Source organism: Carcharodon carcharias, chromosome 15, assembly GCF_017639515.1.
Source record: "Carcharodon carcharias isolate sCarCar2 chromosome 15, sCarCar2.pri, whole genome shotgun sequence".
Taxonomy (NCBI): domain Eukaryota; kingdom Metazoa; phylum Chordata; class Chondrichthyes; order Lamniformes; family Lamnidae; genus Carcharodon; species Carcharodon carcharias.
The window spans coordinates 57628346-57640570 of NC_054481.1; the positions used below are offsets into that span (position 1 = coordinate 57628346).

The 12225-nt window shown below is 45.6% G+C and overlaps 2 protein-coding genes across 7 annotated transcripts in view; one reads left to right on the forward strand and one right to left on the reverse strand.

The window, feature by feature from the left end:
• Nucleotides 1-4734: 4734 nt before the first annotated feature.
• LOC121287878 (phosphoglycolate phosphatase) lies at nucleotides 4735-7875 on the reverse strand. The gene is made up of 2 exons (XM_041205879.1): nucleotides 7199-7875; nucleotides 4735-5174 (listed from the first exon to the last, which is right to left on the reverse strand). The coding sequence occupies exons 1-2, from the start codon at nucleotides 7797-7799 to the stop codon at nucleotides 4852-4854; spliced, it is 924 nt and encodes a 307-aa protein (XP_041061813.1). The 5' UTR covers nucleotides 7800-7875; the 3' UTR covers nucleotides 4735-4851.
• A 1380-nt stretch (nucleotides 7876-9255) lies between these two features.
• The window catches only part of e4f1 (E4F transcription factor 1), a 33716-nt gene continuing 30746 nt past the window's right edge, over nucleotides 9256-12225 (forward strand). For 4 of the 6 annotated variants that reach the window (XR_005945261.1, XM_041205869.1, XM_041205875.1 and 1 more), the window contains exon 1: nucleotides 9262-9374. Coding sequence is in view for 3 of the 6 variants with exons in the window: in XM_041205869.1 (XP_041061803.1) it covers nucleotides 9311-9374 (64 nt within the window). In the remaining 3 variants the exon portion in view is untranslated. Of the gene's footprint in view, nucleotides 9375-11308; nucleotides 11419-12225 lie in introns of those variants that run through there. The other 2 variants (XM_041205873.1, XM_041205874.1) reach the window with 2 other exon arrangements.

Sequence of the window (12225 nt, forward strand, 5' to 3'; positions counted from 1 at the left end):
GCAGCGGACAACCCACATGGTTCCAGTGAGAAGCCAATTGAGGCACTTAAAAAGGCAATTAAAGCTATTTTAGGAATGGAACGGCAAATCAGATTGGAGAAGACGAGTGCACAGCCAAAAGTCACTGAGATTGACATGATCTCAGCCTTACAAAGGGTGAAACTGGCTAAGGTCAGCTACAACAAAAACAGAAAATACTGGAAAAGCTCTGCAGCTCTAGCAGCATCTGTGGAGAGAGAATCAAAGTTAACGTTGTAGAAACGTGATAAAATTTATACTGTTTAAGGGGGATGGAGCAGGTGAAGCTGGATAGAAGGCCAGTGATAGGTACAGACAAAGCAGAGATTGCCAAAGATGTCATGGACAAAGAGAGTGTTAATGGTAGTGGTAAGGGCAAAAAAAGGTGCTGATAGTGGCGTTAAGGTAAGAAAGCAGAATGTAATAATAGCAGAACAAAGCACTATGTGAAAGAACAACATGGAACAAGTAACCCTTTTGGGGTGGGGGAGGGAAGGTGGTGGGAATAAAAGGATAGAAAATGGGATAAAAGGGGGATAAAAAGGGGATAAAACAATAAATGAATAAAAATAAGTGGATAAGAAAAATAAATGTAGAAAAAGGATTTATAAGGGATGAGGTTAGAGGAGAGAGTTTATGGTCTGAAGTTTTGTAATTCAATGTTAAGTCTGGAAGGCTGTAAAATACCTAATCGGAAGATGAGGTGCTGTCCTCCAGTTTGTGTTGGGCTTGACTGAAACATTGCAGCAGGCCAAGGACGGACATGTGGGCATAAGAGCAGGATGGTGTTTTGAAACGGCAAGCGACAGGAAGGCGGTGTCCTGCAAAGAATCTTGATTGGGTCCCCCTTGTCCTCACTTTTCACCCCACCAACTTCTGCATTCAAAGCATCATCCTCCGCTATTTCCACCAACTCCAGCATGATGTCACCACCAAACACATCTTGCCCTCGCACCTCCCCCCCTCACTGTCCGCATTCCATAGGGATCATTCCCTCTGGGACATCCTAGTCCACTCCTCCATCACCCCCAACTCCACCCTCATCCCCTTCCCACAGCACCTTTCCCATGCAATTGCAGAAGGTGCAATACTTGCCCCTTTACCTCCTCCCTCCTAACCATCCAAGGGCGCAAACATTCCTTTCAGGTGAAGCAGCGCTTCACTTCGCTTCACTTGCACCTCCTTCAATTTCGTCTACTGCATTCACTGCTCCCAATGCAGTCTCCTCTACAGTGGCGAGACCAAATACAGACTGGGTGACCGCTTTGCAGAACACCTTCGGTCTGTCTGCAAGCATGACCCAGACCTTCCTGTTGCTTGCCATTTCAACACACCATCCTGCTTTCATGCCCACATGTCCATTCTTGGCCTGCTGCGATATTCCAGTGAAGCCCAACACAAACTGGAAGAACAGCATCTCATCTTCCGATTAGGCACTTTACAGCCTTCCGGATTTAACATTGAGTTCAACAGCTTCAGACCATGAACTCTCTCCTCTATCCTCACCCCTTTTTAAATCCCTTTTTTCTACATTCATTTTTATTTTTTATTCACTTAGGTCTTCCTTCTACAGAATGGCCTCAGTGGATGGTTCCTGGGGAACAAGCGGTATCTGTTCAGGAGCTGGCTGATGGCCCCATTGAGGAACCCCAGCACAGAGGCACAGCAGAGGTACAACCAGAGCTGTCTTACTACCAGGGCCACAAAAGAGCAAACCATTGGCTTGCTCAAAATGGGGTTCCAATGCCTTGACCAATCAGGGGCCACTGTTCAATATGGCCTAGCAAGGGTATTCTGGATAGTCATGCTGCACCCTGCACAATTTAGTACTTCAGAAAACATTGATACTGATACCAGAGGATGGTGGAGAATGCTGGTGTCCTTAGGAGGAGGTTGAGATGGAGTAGCCACAGTAACAGCCTGAAATGCTGTTGGTGCCTGTGGTTAAAGACCTACGAAGTTCATAATGCCCTCATCCAGACATGCTTCAGCTGGGTGCTGGGCTTGGGGCATTGTACTTGTCCTGTCACGACTCCTGTGGAAGCTAGCTTCCCCCTGCACCACCACCCCCCCACCCCTATAACTAACTTGCTTGGTACAAACACACATCAATCCAATATGTTCTATTTAAGCCTTGCATCCACATCAATTCTCATTCCAATTCACCATCACGTACTTACTCAGGCTCAATGTGGCGTGGAACACAAATGATCCCATAACACTTATCAGGTCACTTATTATCATTGCCTTCATTGAAATACATGTAATCCATGTGGCAGTAACAGTGTAATAAGCACCCAAATGACTCCCTTTGTGCAGCTGAGACAATTTATGCAGGCAGGCTGCTCATTCCCCTGCTCTGATACAAGATGCCCATGGCAAACATCCTCTGAGTTTTGGAGCCTGTCACTGCACCATCTGCATCTGTGCAGGGCAGACTGTCAGAGGGGGAAGGGTCGTGATCTGGAGGGATCTTTAGAACATCCCTCACTGTCACTATCCCTGCCTTCCTCTTTCCTCTCAGGGCCCACCGCCGGCAGTTCCCTGCTAAACAAGAGAGAACCTTTAGCTGCAGTTGAGTGTAGCGCTGATCCGCCATGATGGCTGAAAGCTTTGCAAGATTGCTGCCATAGTTTGCAGGTCATTGTCATGGGTCCTCATTGTGGTGACTTGCCACGTATGACTCTCCGTGAAGTTGCCTTGTTTATCAATGAGGGAAGGGTGATCATGAGCACAAATGCCTGAGACATCATGGCACTCATGGTAAAATGGACTCTTTCATGGGGTGGGGGGGTGCAGAACTAACTTCTGTAGGAGTCTTTGATAGGATGAGTGCAATGTTCCAGGCCAGGGAGTTGGATCTGTGATGAGTTAAATGGTTGCTGAGGATGGAGTTAAGCTATTTGAGGGGGACAACTGTGGGATGGGGAGTGACAGGGAACCAGATTGCAGTTTGGCGTTAGTGCTATCTGTTGAGGTTGAGAAATGATTCTGTCAGCAGAGTGTGTGATTGAGATGATAATTGTGCGGAAGATTGCTAAGGAAGTGAGTGATGGCAACAGCTACCGCCTGAGAGTTGCAGGGCATTCACCTTGCTGGACCTCAGGAGCTCACTGAAATCTTTAGGACACACTACACTCCAGCTGCTCACCTCCTCTGCAACCTCAAGTCAAGCTTTTTGAGGAGGTTGTTTGGTCTCCTCCTACCACCCCCAGGAAAGAGGATTTCTTTCTGTGCCCTGACTGCTTTCAGTATTACCTCTAGGATCACATCGGTGAACTCGGGGTGGGGGGAATGGTGGCAGCCATCCCACACCTTCCATCTATTTTCCTCCTGTCTCTCAGTAAGCGAATCGCACCGAGCATGTGATCCTTTTAGATATCCTTCATTAATGTTTCAGATATTTTTCTTCCCCTCCCCTTTAATGGACAGCAACCCAGAGGTGGGCTTTTAATTGATTGGTTCTGGGAAAGGGCAACTGACAGGTCTACTATTCAGGAGGTTGTGCTCATGATCCACAAATAGACCTGCTATTCGTTTTGAAACTAGGGTAGTCAGATTTCACCCAACAGCTCTGGACTTTAAAGACCAAATCAAATATCAGTCCATAATCACAAGATCAGGTCAATGTCACAGTAACTCTGATTGTGAACAGAGATACCCACAGATTCTAGCATCAGTCCATGTGTTACTGTTTGACTGCGATGGGATAATGTGGAAAGGGGAGTGCCCAATCCCCATTTAGGATCTTGATAAAATAGAAACTGAGAAATAAATAGAGAGCTGGGTCCACTCAGTGTTTTGATGCAGGGTGTGCAGAAACTGCTTTCACTTATCGTTCATCTTTCCTAGGCAATTAACCACATGGTGTATGATTAGGAGCTATGTAGAGTGAGGAACAACCTTAGCAATACAGCCAAGATGAGGAATTAACATCCAGCATTGGAACAAGGCCCATTTCTTATCATCCCTGCTAAGGTCACCAGGTGCAGATTTGAAGCAGAGCTAAAGCTCCTGTTACTATTCCAGGATTGACAGTATTTAGAACTGGTGAAGGTCAGTTACTAAACTAGGCCTACAGTATAGACGTGCCATTGATGATGTAGCACTGGCACATTTTGATAGACAGAAATGACAAAATTGACCAAAGCTATGATCCAATAAATTTCAACAGTAAAGCACAATCCACCCCTGGAAGTAATCAAACGCTACAGCACTACAACTAAAGAACAATAACATTTTATTTTGATTGTGTCAAAATGCATCTCGTAGGATACAGAAAGACCAGCATTACTGTACCCTAGCAGACAATGTCATTAACAGACATGGTGTCAACCACCTCCCCTTCATGTGGGCACTATGCTGCCATATCACAGTGAAGTGCACCTGATCTGTCACTGAAACACAACATTGTTTCAGCTTCATTCACAACAAGCATCGGCATTGTTACAGGCAGTTATTAAAAAGACTTTACACAAGAACATTTAACACTTGTCATTACAGAGGTATTCAGATAAAAGCAAAAAACTGCAGATGCTGGAAATCCAAAACAAAAATAAAAATACCTGGAAAAACTCAGCAGGTCTGACAGCATCTGCGGAGAGGAACATAGTCAATGTTTTGAGTCCGTATGACTGTTGAAGAGTCATACGGACTCGAAACGGTGACTGTGTTCCTCTCCGCAGATGCTATCAGACCTGCTGAGTTTTTCCAGGTATTTTTAATTTTGTTTTTGCAGAGGTATTCAGAATCTTACAGTGATCGTACAGTACACACGATAACTCAGGATAAAATAAAATCCATTCATAAAAGCAACAGGATGCTCTGCTTTTGTCAATCAAGTGCTGGAAGCAAGTCAGCTACACTTTCCACATAAAAGCTGGGAACCAGCTTGTGGCGGTCAGGGGAGTTACTTTCCTGATGGGCCCTTGCCTCTTCCAGAGTGGAAACACCAGTCAGGGTCAGGATGGTGCGGAGTCCACAGTTAGACCCCATGAGGATGTCAGTGTCCAGCCGATCTCCCACCATAACCGTCCTGCTTGGATTGATGCCATGCTCTTTCACCATACACTCTAACATAAAGGTGCTGGGCTTGCCGATGACATGAGCAGTGCGATTCGATGCTGCTTCAATGGCCTTCACCAAGCAGCCTGTGCCTGTGAAGAGAGAGGGAAAGAAAAGAGTTAGTGTCAAGGTATTGTAATCATGTATTACGCTAGTTAAAAGGATAACTTTGGAAGGGCTGCAGCTTTAGTACAAATTGTGGGGGACACAATTAGGTGGTCAGTGAAAAGCGGGGTTAAAATTACCATGGAAAAGATCTTCACTCCACCCTAAGAATTGGCTTGAATAAGACGGTCACACCTGGCAAATGCTCATCACATTCCCAACATAAATAAAAACACCTGGAAAAACTCAGCAGTTCTGGCAGCATCTGCAGAGAGAAACACAGTTAATGTATCGAGTCCGTATGACTCTTCAACACAACTAAGTAAAAATAGAAAAGAGGTGAAATATAAGCTGGTTGGGGGGGGGGAATAAAGCTGGGTAAAGCTGGATAGAGGGCCAGTCTTAGGTGGAGATAGCCAAAAGATGTCATGAAGGCGGTGATATTATCTATGGAATGTGCTAATTAAGGGTAGAAAGCAGGACAAGCAGGATACAGATAGCCCTGGCGGGGATGGGGGTGAAGGGAAGGGATCGAAATATGCTAAAAGGTAGAGGTAAAACAATGGATGGAAATACATTTAAAAATAATGGAAATAGGTGGGGAAAGAAAAATCTATATAAATTATTGGAAAAGGGGGGGATCGGAAATGGGGTGGGATGGAGGAGAGAGTTCATGATCTAAGATTGTTGAACTCAATATTCAGTCCGGAAGGCTGTAAAGTGCCTAATCGGAAGATGAGATGCTGTTCCTCCAGTTTGCATTGAGCTTCACTGGAACAATGCAGCAGGCCAAGGACGGACATGTGGGCATGAGAGCAGAGTGGAGTATTGAAATGGCAAGCGACAGGGAGGTCTGGGTCGTGCTTGCGGACAGAACGGACATTCCCAACATAATTGTTTTATTGTTGAGGCTGTAAATGAATTTCTTGCACTGTAGGAGGCTTAGTAATGGGGTCCAGCTCTGCTCATTTTGCTTACTCTTCCATGGCTATTTTCTGACTCAAACATAGTGGTTTAAAAGCATCATATAAGAAATATGCACACTGCTTCAGCTTCTCCTCTCATGTGTCAGAATTAATTCATCATTTAGAAGGTGAGTGGCTATATAACTTAACACTTGATCCAGGGTCCTGAACTGGTTGTTTATGCAATGGGGTCAGAGCAAAATTTCCCAGATTAATTTTTCTCCTTTATTGAGATTTTTTGTTTTTGCCTCTCCCAAGAGATATGGTCGCAGGGTGAGGACAGGAAGTGTCTAACCAACCATGTTCCAACCATCGTGAGTGTGGGACAGACTTGAAGGATCAGCTGGTCTTTTCCTGCCTGTCAATTTCACAGTATATCCATCTATAGGACCAAACTCTGCTGATTTATGAACTTCAATACAATGGTACATGATAACCGAGCAAGCAGTGACTGACAAGGCCATTGTAACTCTTTCGAGTACAAACACATTTCCATCTGTTCCAATTCAGATGAAGTTACTTTGTTTCATAGTTTTGCCATTGTGAGATTTGAACTCTTGATCTTGGGTTTACAAACCCAGAACCATAACCACTTGGCTATTTAGGCCAAGCCCAAGGCCATTGTAACTGGGCACAAATGAACCCAGAGTCGGACAAACATCAGCTGTTGGTTCCAACTTCCTGTTGGAAGAATGGAGCATAATAATGCACTTACCACATTTTAATTTCCCAGTATAAAGCACGCAGATGCTCGTAATACTGGTGTACTTTCTCTTATTGAGACAAACCAAAGGATTAAATAATCCGGCTGACTGCAGCAAACACCAAATTTTCTCTTCATTCTATGCCACTGTTTTTGATTCAGGATTAAATCCGAATTATACAATCCAATCTCCAAATCATCACGAAATAACTGTGCAACAACAGAATTTGACTTATTTCCTGGAAACCAGTACCCTTGTGCGATACTTCACCAGACATGACTCGAAGCTTCATCCTCTCCGATCTCTATCAAAGCTCCTCTCCCTCTTTCTACCAGTTCTTACCCGGGACCCCGCCTCCCTCCAATGGGAGCAGGGTGTCGGTATTTGTGGCCAGGAAGATGCAGGCGGGATTCTGCAGGTAGCGGGTGGCCCGGCACAACTTCATGTAAGTGAAATGCTCGTCGAAGCCGACCAGCACGGCACCCACAGCGGGGTCGAGGGGCTCGGCCGCCCAAACCTGCGTGGGTCCAGGCCCAGGAGTGAGCTCAGGTCCCGGGCCGGAGCCGGAGCAGGCGATGCCCTGGGTCTGCAGTTCCCCGCGGAGGGTCGCGCCGCCGATCAGGTAGACGGATCCTCGGAGCCTGGCCTCTTGCCGCAGGTAGAGCGCGCTGCAGGGTGCGGTGCCAAAGACCTGCTCAGGCCGAGCCTGAAAGCCCAGAGCCCGCAGCTTCTCCCCGTACATCTGCCGGCTCTTGGTGCTGTTGTTGGTTAGGAAGAAAACCCGCTTCCCCTGCTCCTGCAGACGGTTAATCAGCTGTACCGCCCCGGGGATCGGGCTTTCCCCTCTCCACAACACCCCATCGCAGTCAAACAGCAGCGTATCGACCGATGCTAGAATCTGTGAGCAAAGAGGCCGAGACAACTGAACACAACCAGCGGCCATGGCCAAATGCAGAGACCGTCCAGTGCGGAACCGGCGAAGGACCTAGTCTGGTCCCGCCCCTTCTCCAATGCCCGTCCCTAAACCAGGAAGATGGCCAGGCTGATCCCAACCTTCTCCACACATTACCCCAAACCACACTCTCAACACCATTTCCCCCAAACCACACCCTCTACACCATTTCCCCAAACCACACGCCCCTGTATATACAAACAATAGTTATACAGTTGTTATTTGCTATTTTACATGATGTATTACCCATTTGAAATGAATTAACATTTGTGTCAGGACAGTGGATAGATTATTTCTAAAGTATAATGGTAAACGACAGAAAAGCCAATATTTCTCATAGATCACTAGATTGTCAGTATTTGCCAACCAGTATTCCATTCTTGAGGAACACCTTCATGGGCAAGTGGACACACTCTCATGTTTATAAAGAATTTGGTTTGACTATCAGCATCAAGGAGGTGAATGCTGTGGTCCAGCATGTTGCCATAGTGCCATTAATTGTCATTGATAGTGTGATGCTGGAGGTTTTGATAGCTTCACATATCTAGGCCCCATAATTACAAGCAATCTGCCACGTGATGCTAAAAACAAGATGCACATTGCAAAAGTTGCAGCTGATATGCCTTTGTTGAGTAAGAGAATGAAAAACAGCAATGTGGCAGGTATAACCCTAACTGTGAGCCTACCATCCACCTAACATGGCTGAGCCAGCACAGACTTCATTGGCTTAGCAACGAGTGCATGCTGATGGAATTAGTGCACTCCAGGACCTCTGAGTTGGTGTCCTTGCCCTACTATGAGAGCCGAGGAGACGTCTGACAGCGAAGATGAAAACTGTTCACAACAAAAACAAAAACAGAATTACCTGGAAAAACTGTTCAGCCTTTTCTTCTGCCCAGCATATGTTGTTAGGGTCATTGTTTAGAACGTTAAACTGCAACTCAGCACACTCCTCTACTGCGTTGAGACCTGGACCACATATGATATTCAGGAGTGATAAAAACAAAAAAACTGCGGATGCTGGAAATCCAAAACAAAAACAGAATTACCTGGAAAAACTCAGCAGGTCTGGCAGCATCGGCGGAGAAGAAAAGAGTTGACGTTTCGAGTCCTCATGGCCCTGTCGAAGGGACCTGCTGAGTTTTTCCAGGTAATTCTGTTTTTGTTTTATATTCAGGAGTGAACTGAACAATTGTACTGTACAATCATTTCTACAACTGGCACTATCCCATTCATTTTTAATTCATTTTGATCAGGTGCAAAACAAACATAAGAACTCAGCTAAGATCCCATCTCCACCTAGTTACCATCTAATTTTAAACCGGGTTTAAAGTGGTAGCTTGAACCACGTTGCGCAACAAATTAGTGGACTACATTTCCCAGCTCGCCCTGCACCGCGCAGCCGCAGTAACGCGCGCACGCTCCGCTGCTGGCTCCACCCTTGGCGGCAGGTCGTAAACCCGCCATTTTGTGCTCCTTGCGACAAGGGAGAGGAAGTCCCGATGAATTCCGAGAATACGGCAGAGAGGCAGCCTGTGGTGGCCCCGAGCGGTGTCGGGGAGGAAGGTAACGTGATGCCCTGGCTGAGGCTCCGGCTTTAGCGTTTTCTTGGAAAATCTGGGCCGGAGGCGGCCAAGCCTTAGTAAAGGCCAGGGTCGGTCGGTCAGTCAGGCCAGGCCGGAGACTGAAGGGTCGTCTTTTCAAGCAAGACCCGCTGCATCACCTTACCGGTTGATACTTAGCCCTGGGTCTCCATTAACAGTTCCCGAGCCTATTCTGCACCGCCGCCCCCGTTTCCACTTCGTATCCACTCATCCCCTGTGTCTAGCTGCCCTCTCTCTGCTATCTGTGTCCACCTCTCCTGTAGACTCTGCCTGCTGTGCCCTCTTTTACCCCTGTGCCTGCCGGTATTTCTGCTCCCTCTGCCCGCTCATATCCGACCCCAGCGCCTGTCCATATCTGCCCCCTGCGCCTGCATCCGCCCGGTGCGCCCGGCCGCATCCGCCCACCCGCATCCGTCCCCTGCCCCCGCCCCCTGACCCTGCCCACAAGTGCCCCTGCCCACATCCACCCCCCTGCCCTACCTATGCCCCCTGCACCCACTATCTCTGTCCACTTCTACCTCTGCCTTCTGTGCCCACTATTGACCTCTCTGCCCACTTCTACCTCTGCCCTCTGTGGCTCACCTCTCCCCTGTGCCAACCTCCATTGCGCTCTCTCCCCTTTTCCTATTTCCATGCCCCATTGATGTTCTAAAGTAACTGCAGTTCACACATAGAGTACATGCAGTCGTGCACAGTGGGTACATTGGCTGTTTAACCGACTGTTGAAATTCTAGTTGCATTACTCCACATTTGAACCTACAGTAACACTCTAGTATTTATAAATTCCAGCACATCATAGCTTCTATCTATTGTAAAAATACCTTCATCTCTTATCTCTGTTCCCCTCTCTTAGCTCTACCTCGTACAATCCATCATTAAGTGCTTTGACACTGAGCACAGACATAGTGGCCACAGCCTCAGACCGGGATCATGGCACATGGTCACTGGAAATACAACTGAAGACAAAACCTCCCAGACCCAATCTACACTAGCAACAGTTTGACTAAGGTCTACAAATTCACCATTAGAAGTAATGGGGTGAGGGTGGTGGGGCAATAACCATGATATATTTTAAAAAGATCTTGTATCTGTGCAAAATTCCTTTCTATAAAACTTTACTTTCCATGTCACTCTCAATTTTTTTAATAAAAATGCCAATGCCTGTGTATATAATGGGGAGCTTTGCACTGTTAGAGCTGTTGCCTTTCAGATAGCATGTTAAACTGAGGCCTGTCTGTTCAGGTGAATGTGAAAGATGCCGTTGGCACAATCTCAAAAAAAGAGCAGGGAGTTACCCTGGTGTTCGGGCCAATATTTATCCTTAAATCAACATCACAAATATGATCCATATCACATTACTGTTTGTGGAAGTTTGCTGAGTGCAAATTAGCTGCTGTGCTTCCTACATTACAATAGTGACTGCACTTCCAAAAGTAATTAATTGGCTATAATTAATTTGAGCAGTCTGGTGATCATAAAAAGGGCTATGTAAACGCAAATCTGTCTCTCTCATAATGAAAAATGCCAACATGTCATTCTGTAATTACACCCTCCCCCAGTAGTGGAGCTAGAGCACCTCAGTTTTGAATCTCCTAGCCACTTACATCTTCCAGATGCCTAAAGGTTTTGTATTTAAATGCATACAATGTCAAATCAAATAAAGATAATATATCAAAATAGAAACAAATATTGACACAATCTCAAAAAAGATCAGGGTGTTACCCTGGTGTTCAGGCCAATATTTATCCTTAAATCAACATCACAAATATGATCCATATCACATTACTGTTTGTGGAAGTTTGCTGAGTGCAAATTTGAAAATGGGGATGGAATCGTGTGCTATGGTCTAACAATTCCAACCTTCTTACTCCACTTCACCTGAAGACCTTAGTTTTGAATCCCTGAATGCAAAGAAAGTGCGAAGAAGGTGTAAAGAAAGCAAGAAAATTATTTACAATGTACAGATGAGCTGACAACTAATTCAAAATGCCTTATTCACACAGAAGGTGACTGATTTTTCAAATAACGTTTGTTATTAGAAAGTAAACCAAACATTTCATTGTAGCATAAGGCCTGTAACCTAAACCATAATTCCTCACCAACTAACAGTAATTCAACTTTGTGGCTTCAAAAGACATAGATTTACCTCATCAGAATAACATTTATCTTATAGAATGATCCTGTCTGCATGCATCAGCTAACTTCATTTGAGCAGTACAATGACAGGACCAGAAAAGTTTGAATTCATCATGCTTTATTCTGGGTCATATCTTTCTTTTAAAACAAAAAGCCAACCAGTCATTTTCTGCTATTTTTTCTGACCTTGAGGCAGAGGTCATGGATTTTCAGATAAATAATTACCCTCTAATCTCTGGTTGTGCCAGTTTATGGCAGGTAAACTGTGTGGCCTTAAAGGAACGGACCTAGGTGCACACAGCAAAATTGTAGGTGTCTGCTGGCTTATTGGGAGCAGTCTTGCCTCTGAGTCTGAAGGTCATAGGCTTAAATTCTATTCCATAGACTTGAGTCTATTATACAGGCTGATACTCCAGTACAGTACTGAGGGAGTACTGTCAGAGGTGCCATGTTTTGGATGAAAAGCAAATCTGAGCCACACCTTCGCTTCCAGCCGGACATAAAAGATCCCATGACTCTATCTTGAAGAAGAGCAGGGGAGTTCTTCCCAGTTTTCTGGCCAACAATATCGCTACAAATGCAATGTATCTAGTGATGATCAGATTGTTGTTTGTGGGACCTTGTGCACAAATTGGCTCATGCATTTCTTACATTACAACAGTGACAGCATTTCAAAT

Excerpts from the sequence above, each read along its gene's own strand:
- LOC121287878 (XM_041205879.1), bottom strand. The coding sequence starts at position 7,799 with ATGGCCGCTGGTTGTGTTCAGTTGTCTCGGCCTCTTTGCTCACAGATT. Across the intron at positions 5,175-7,198 it reads GGAGGGAGGCGGGGTCCCGG|GCACAGGCTGCTTGGTGAAG; the intron begins GTAAGAACTGGT and ends CTCTCTTCACAG.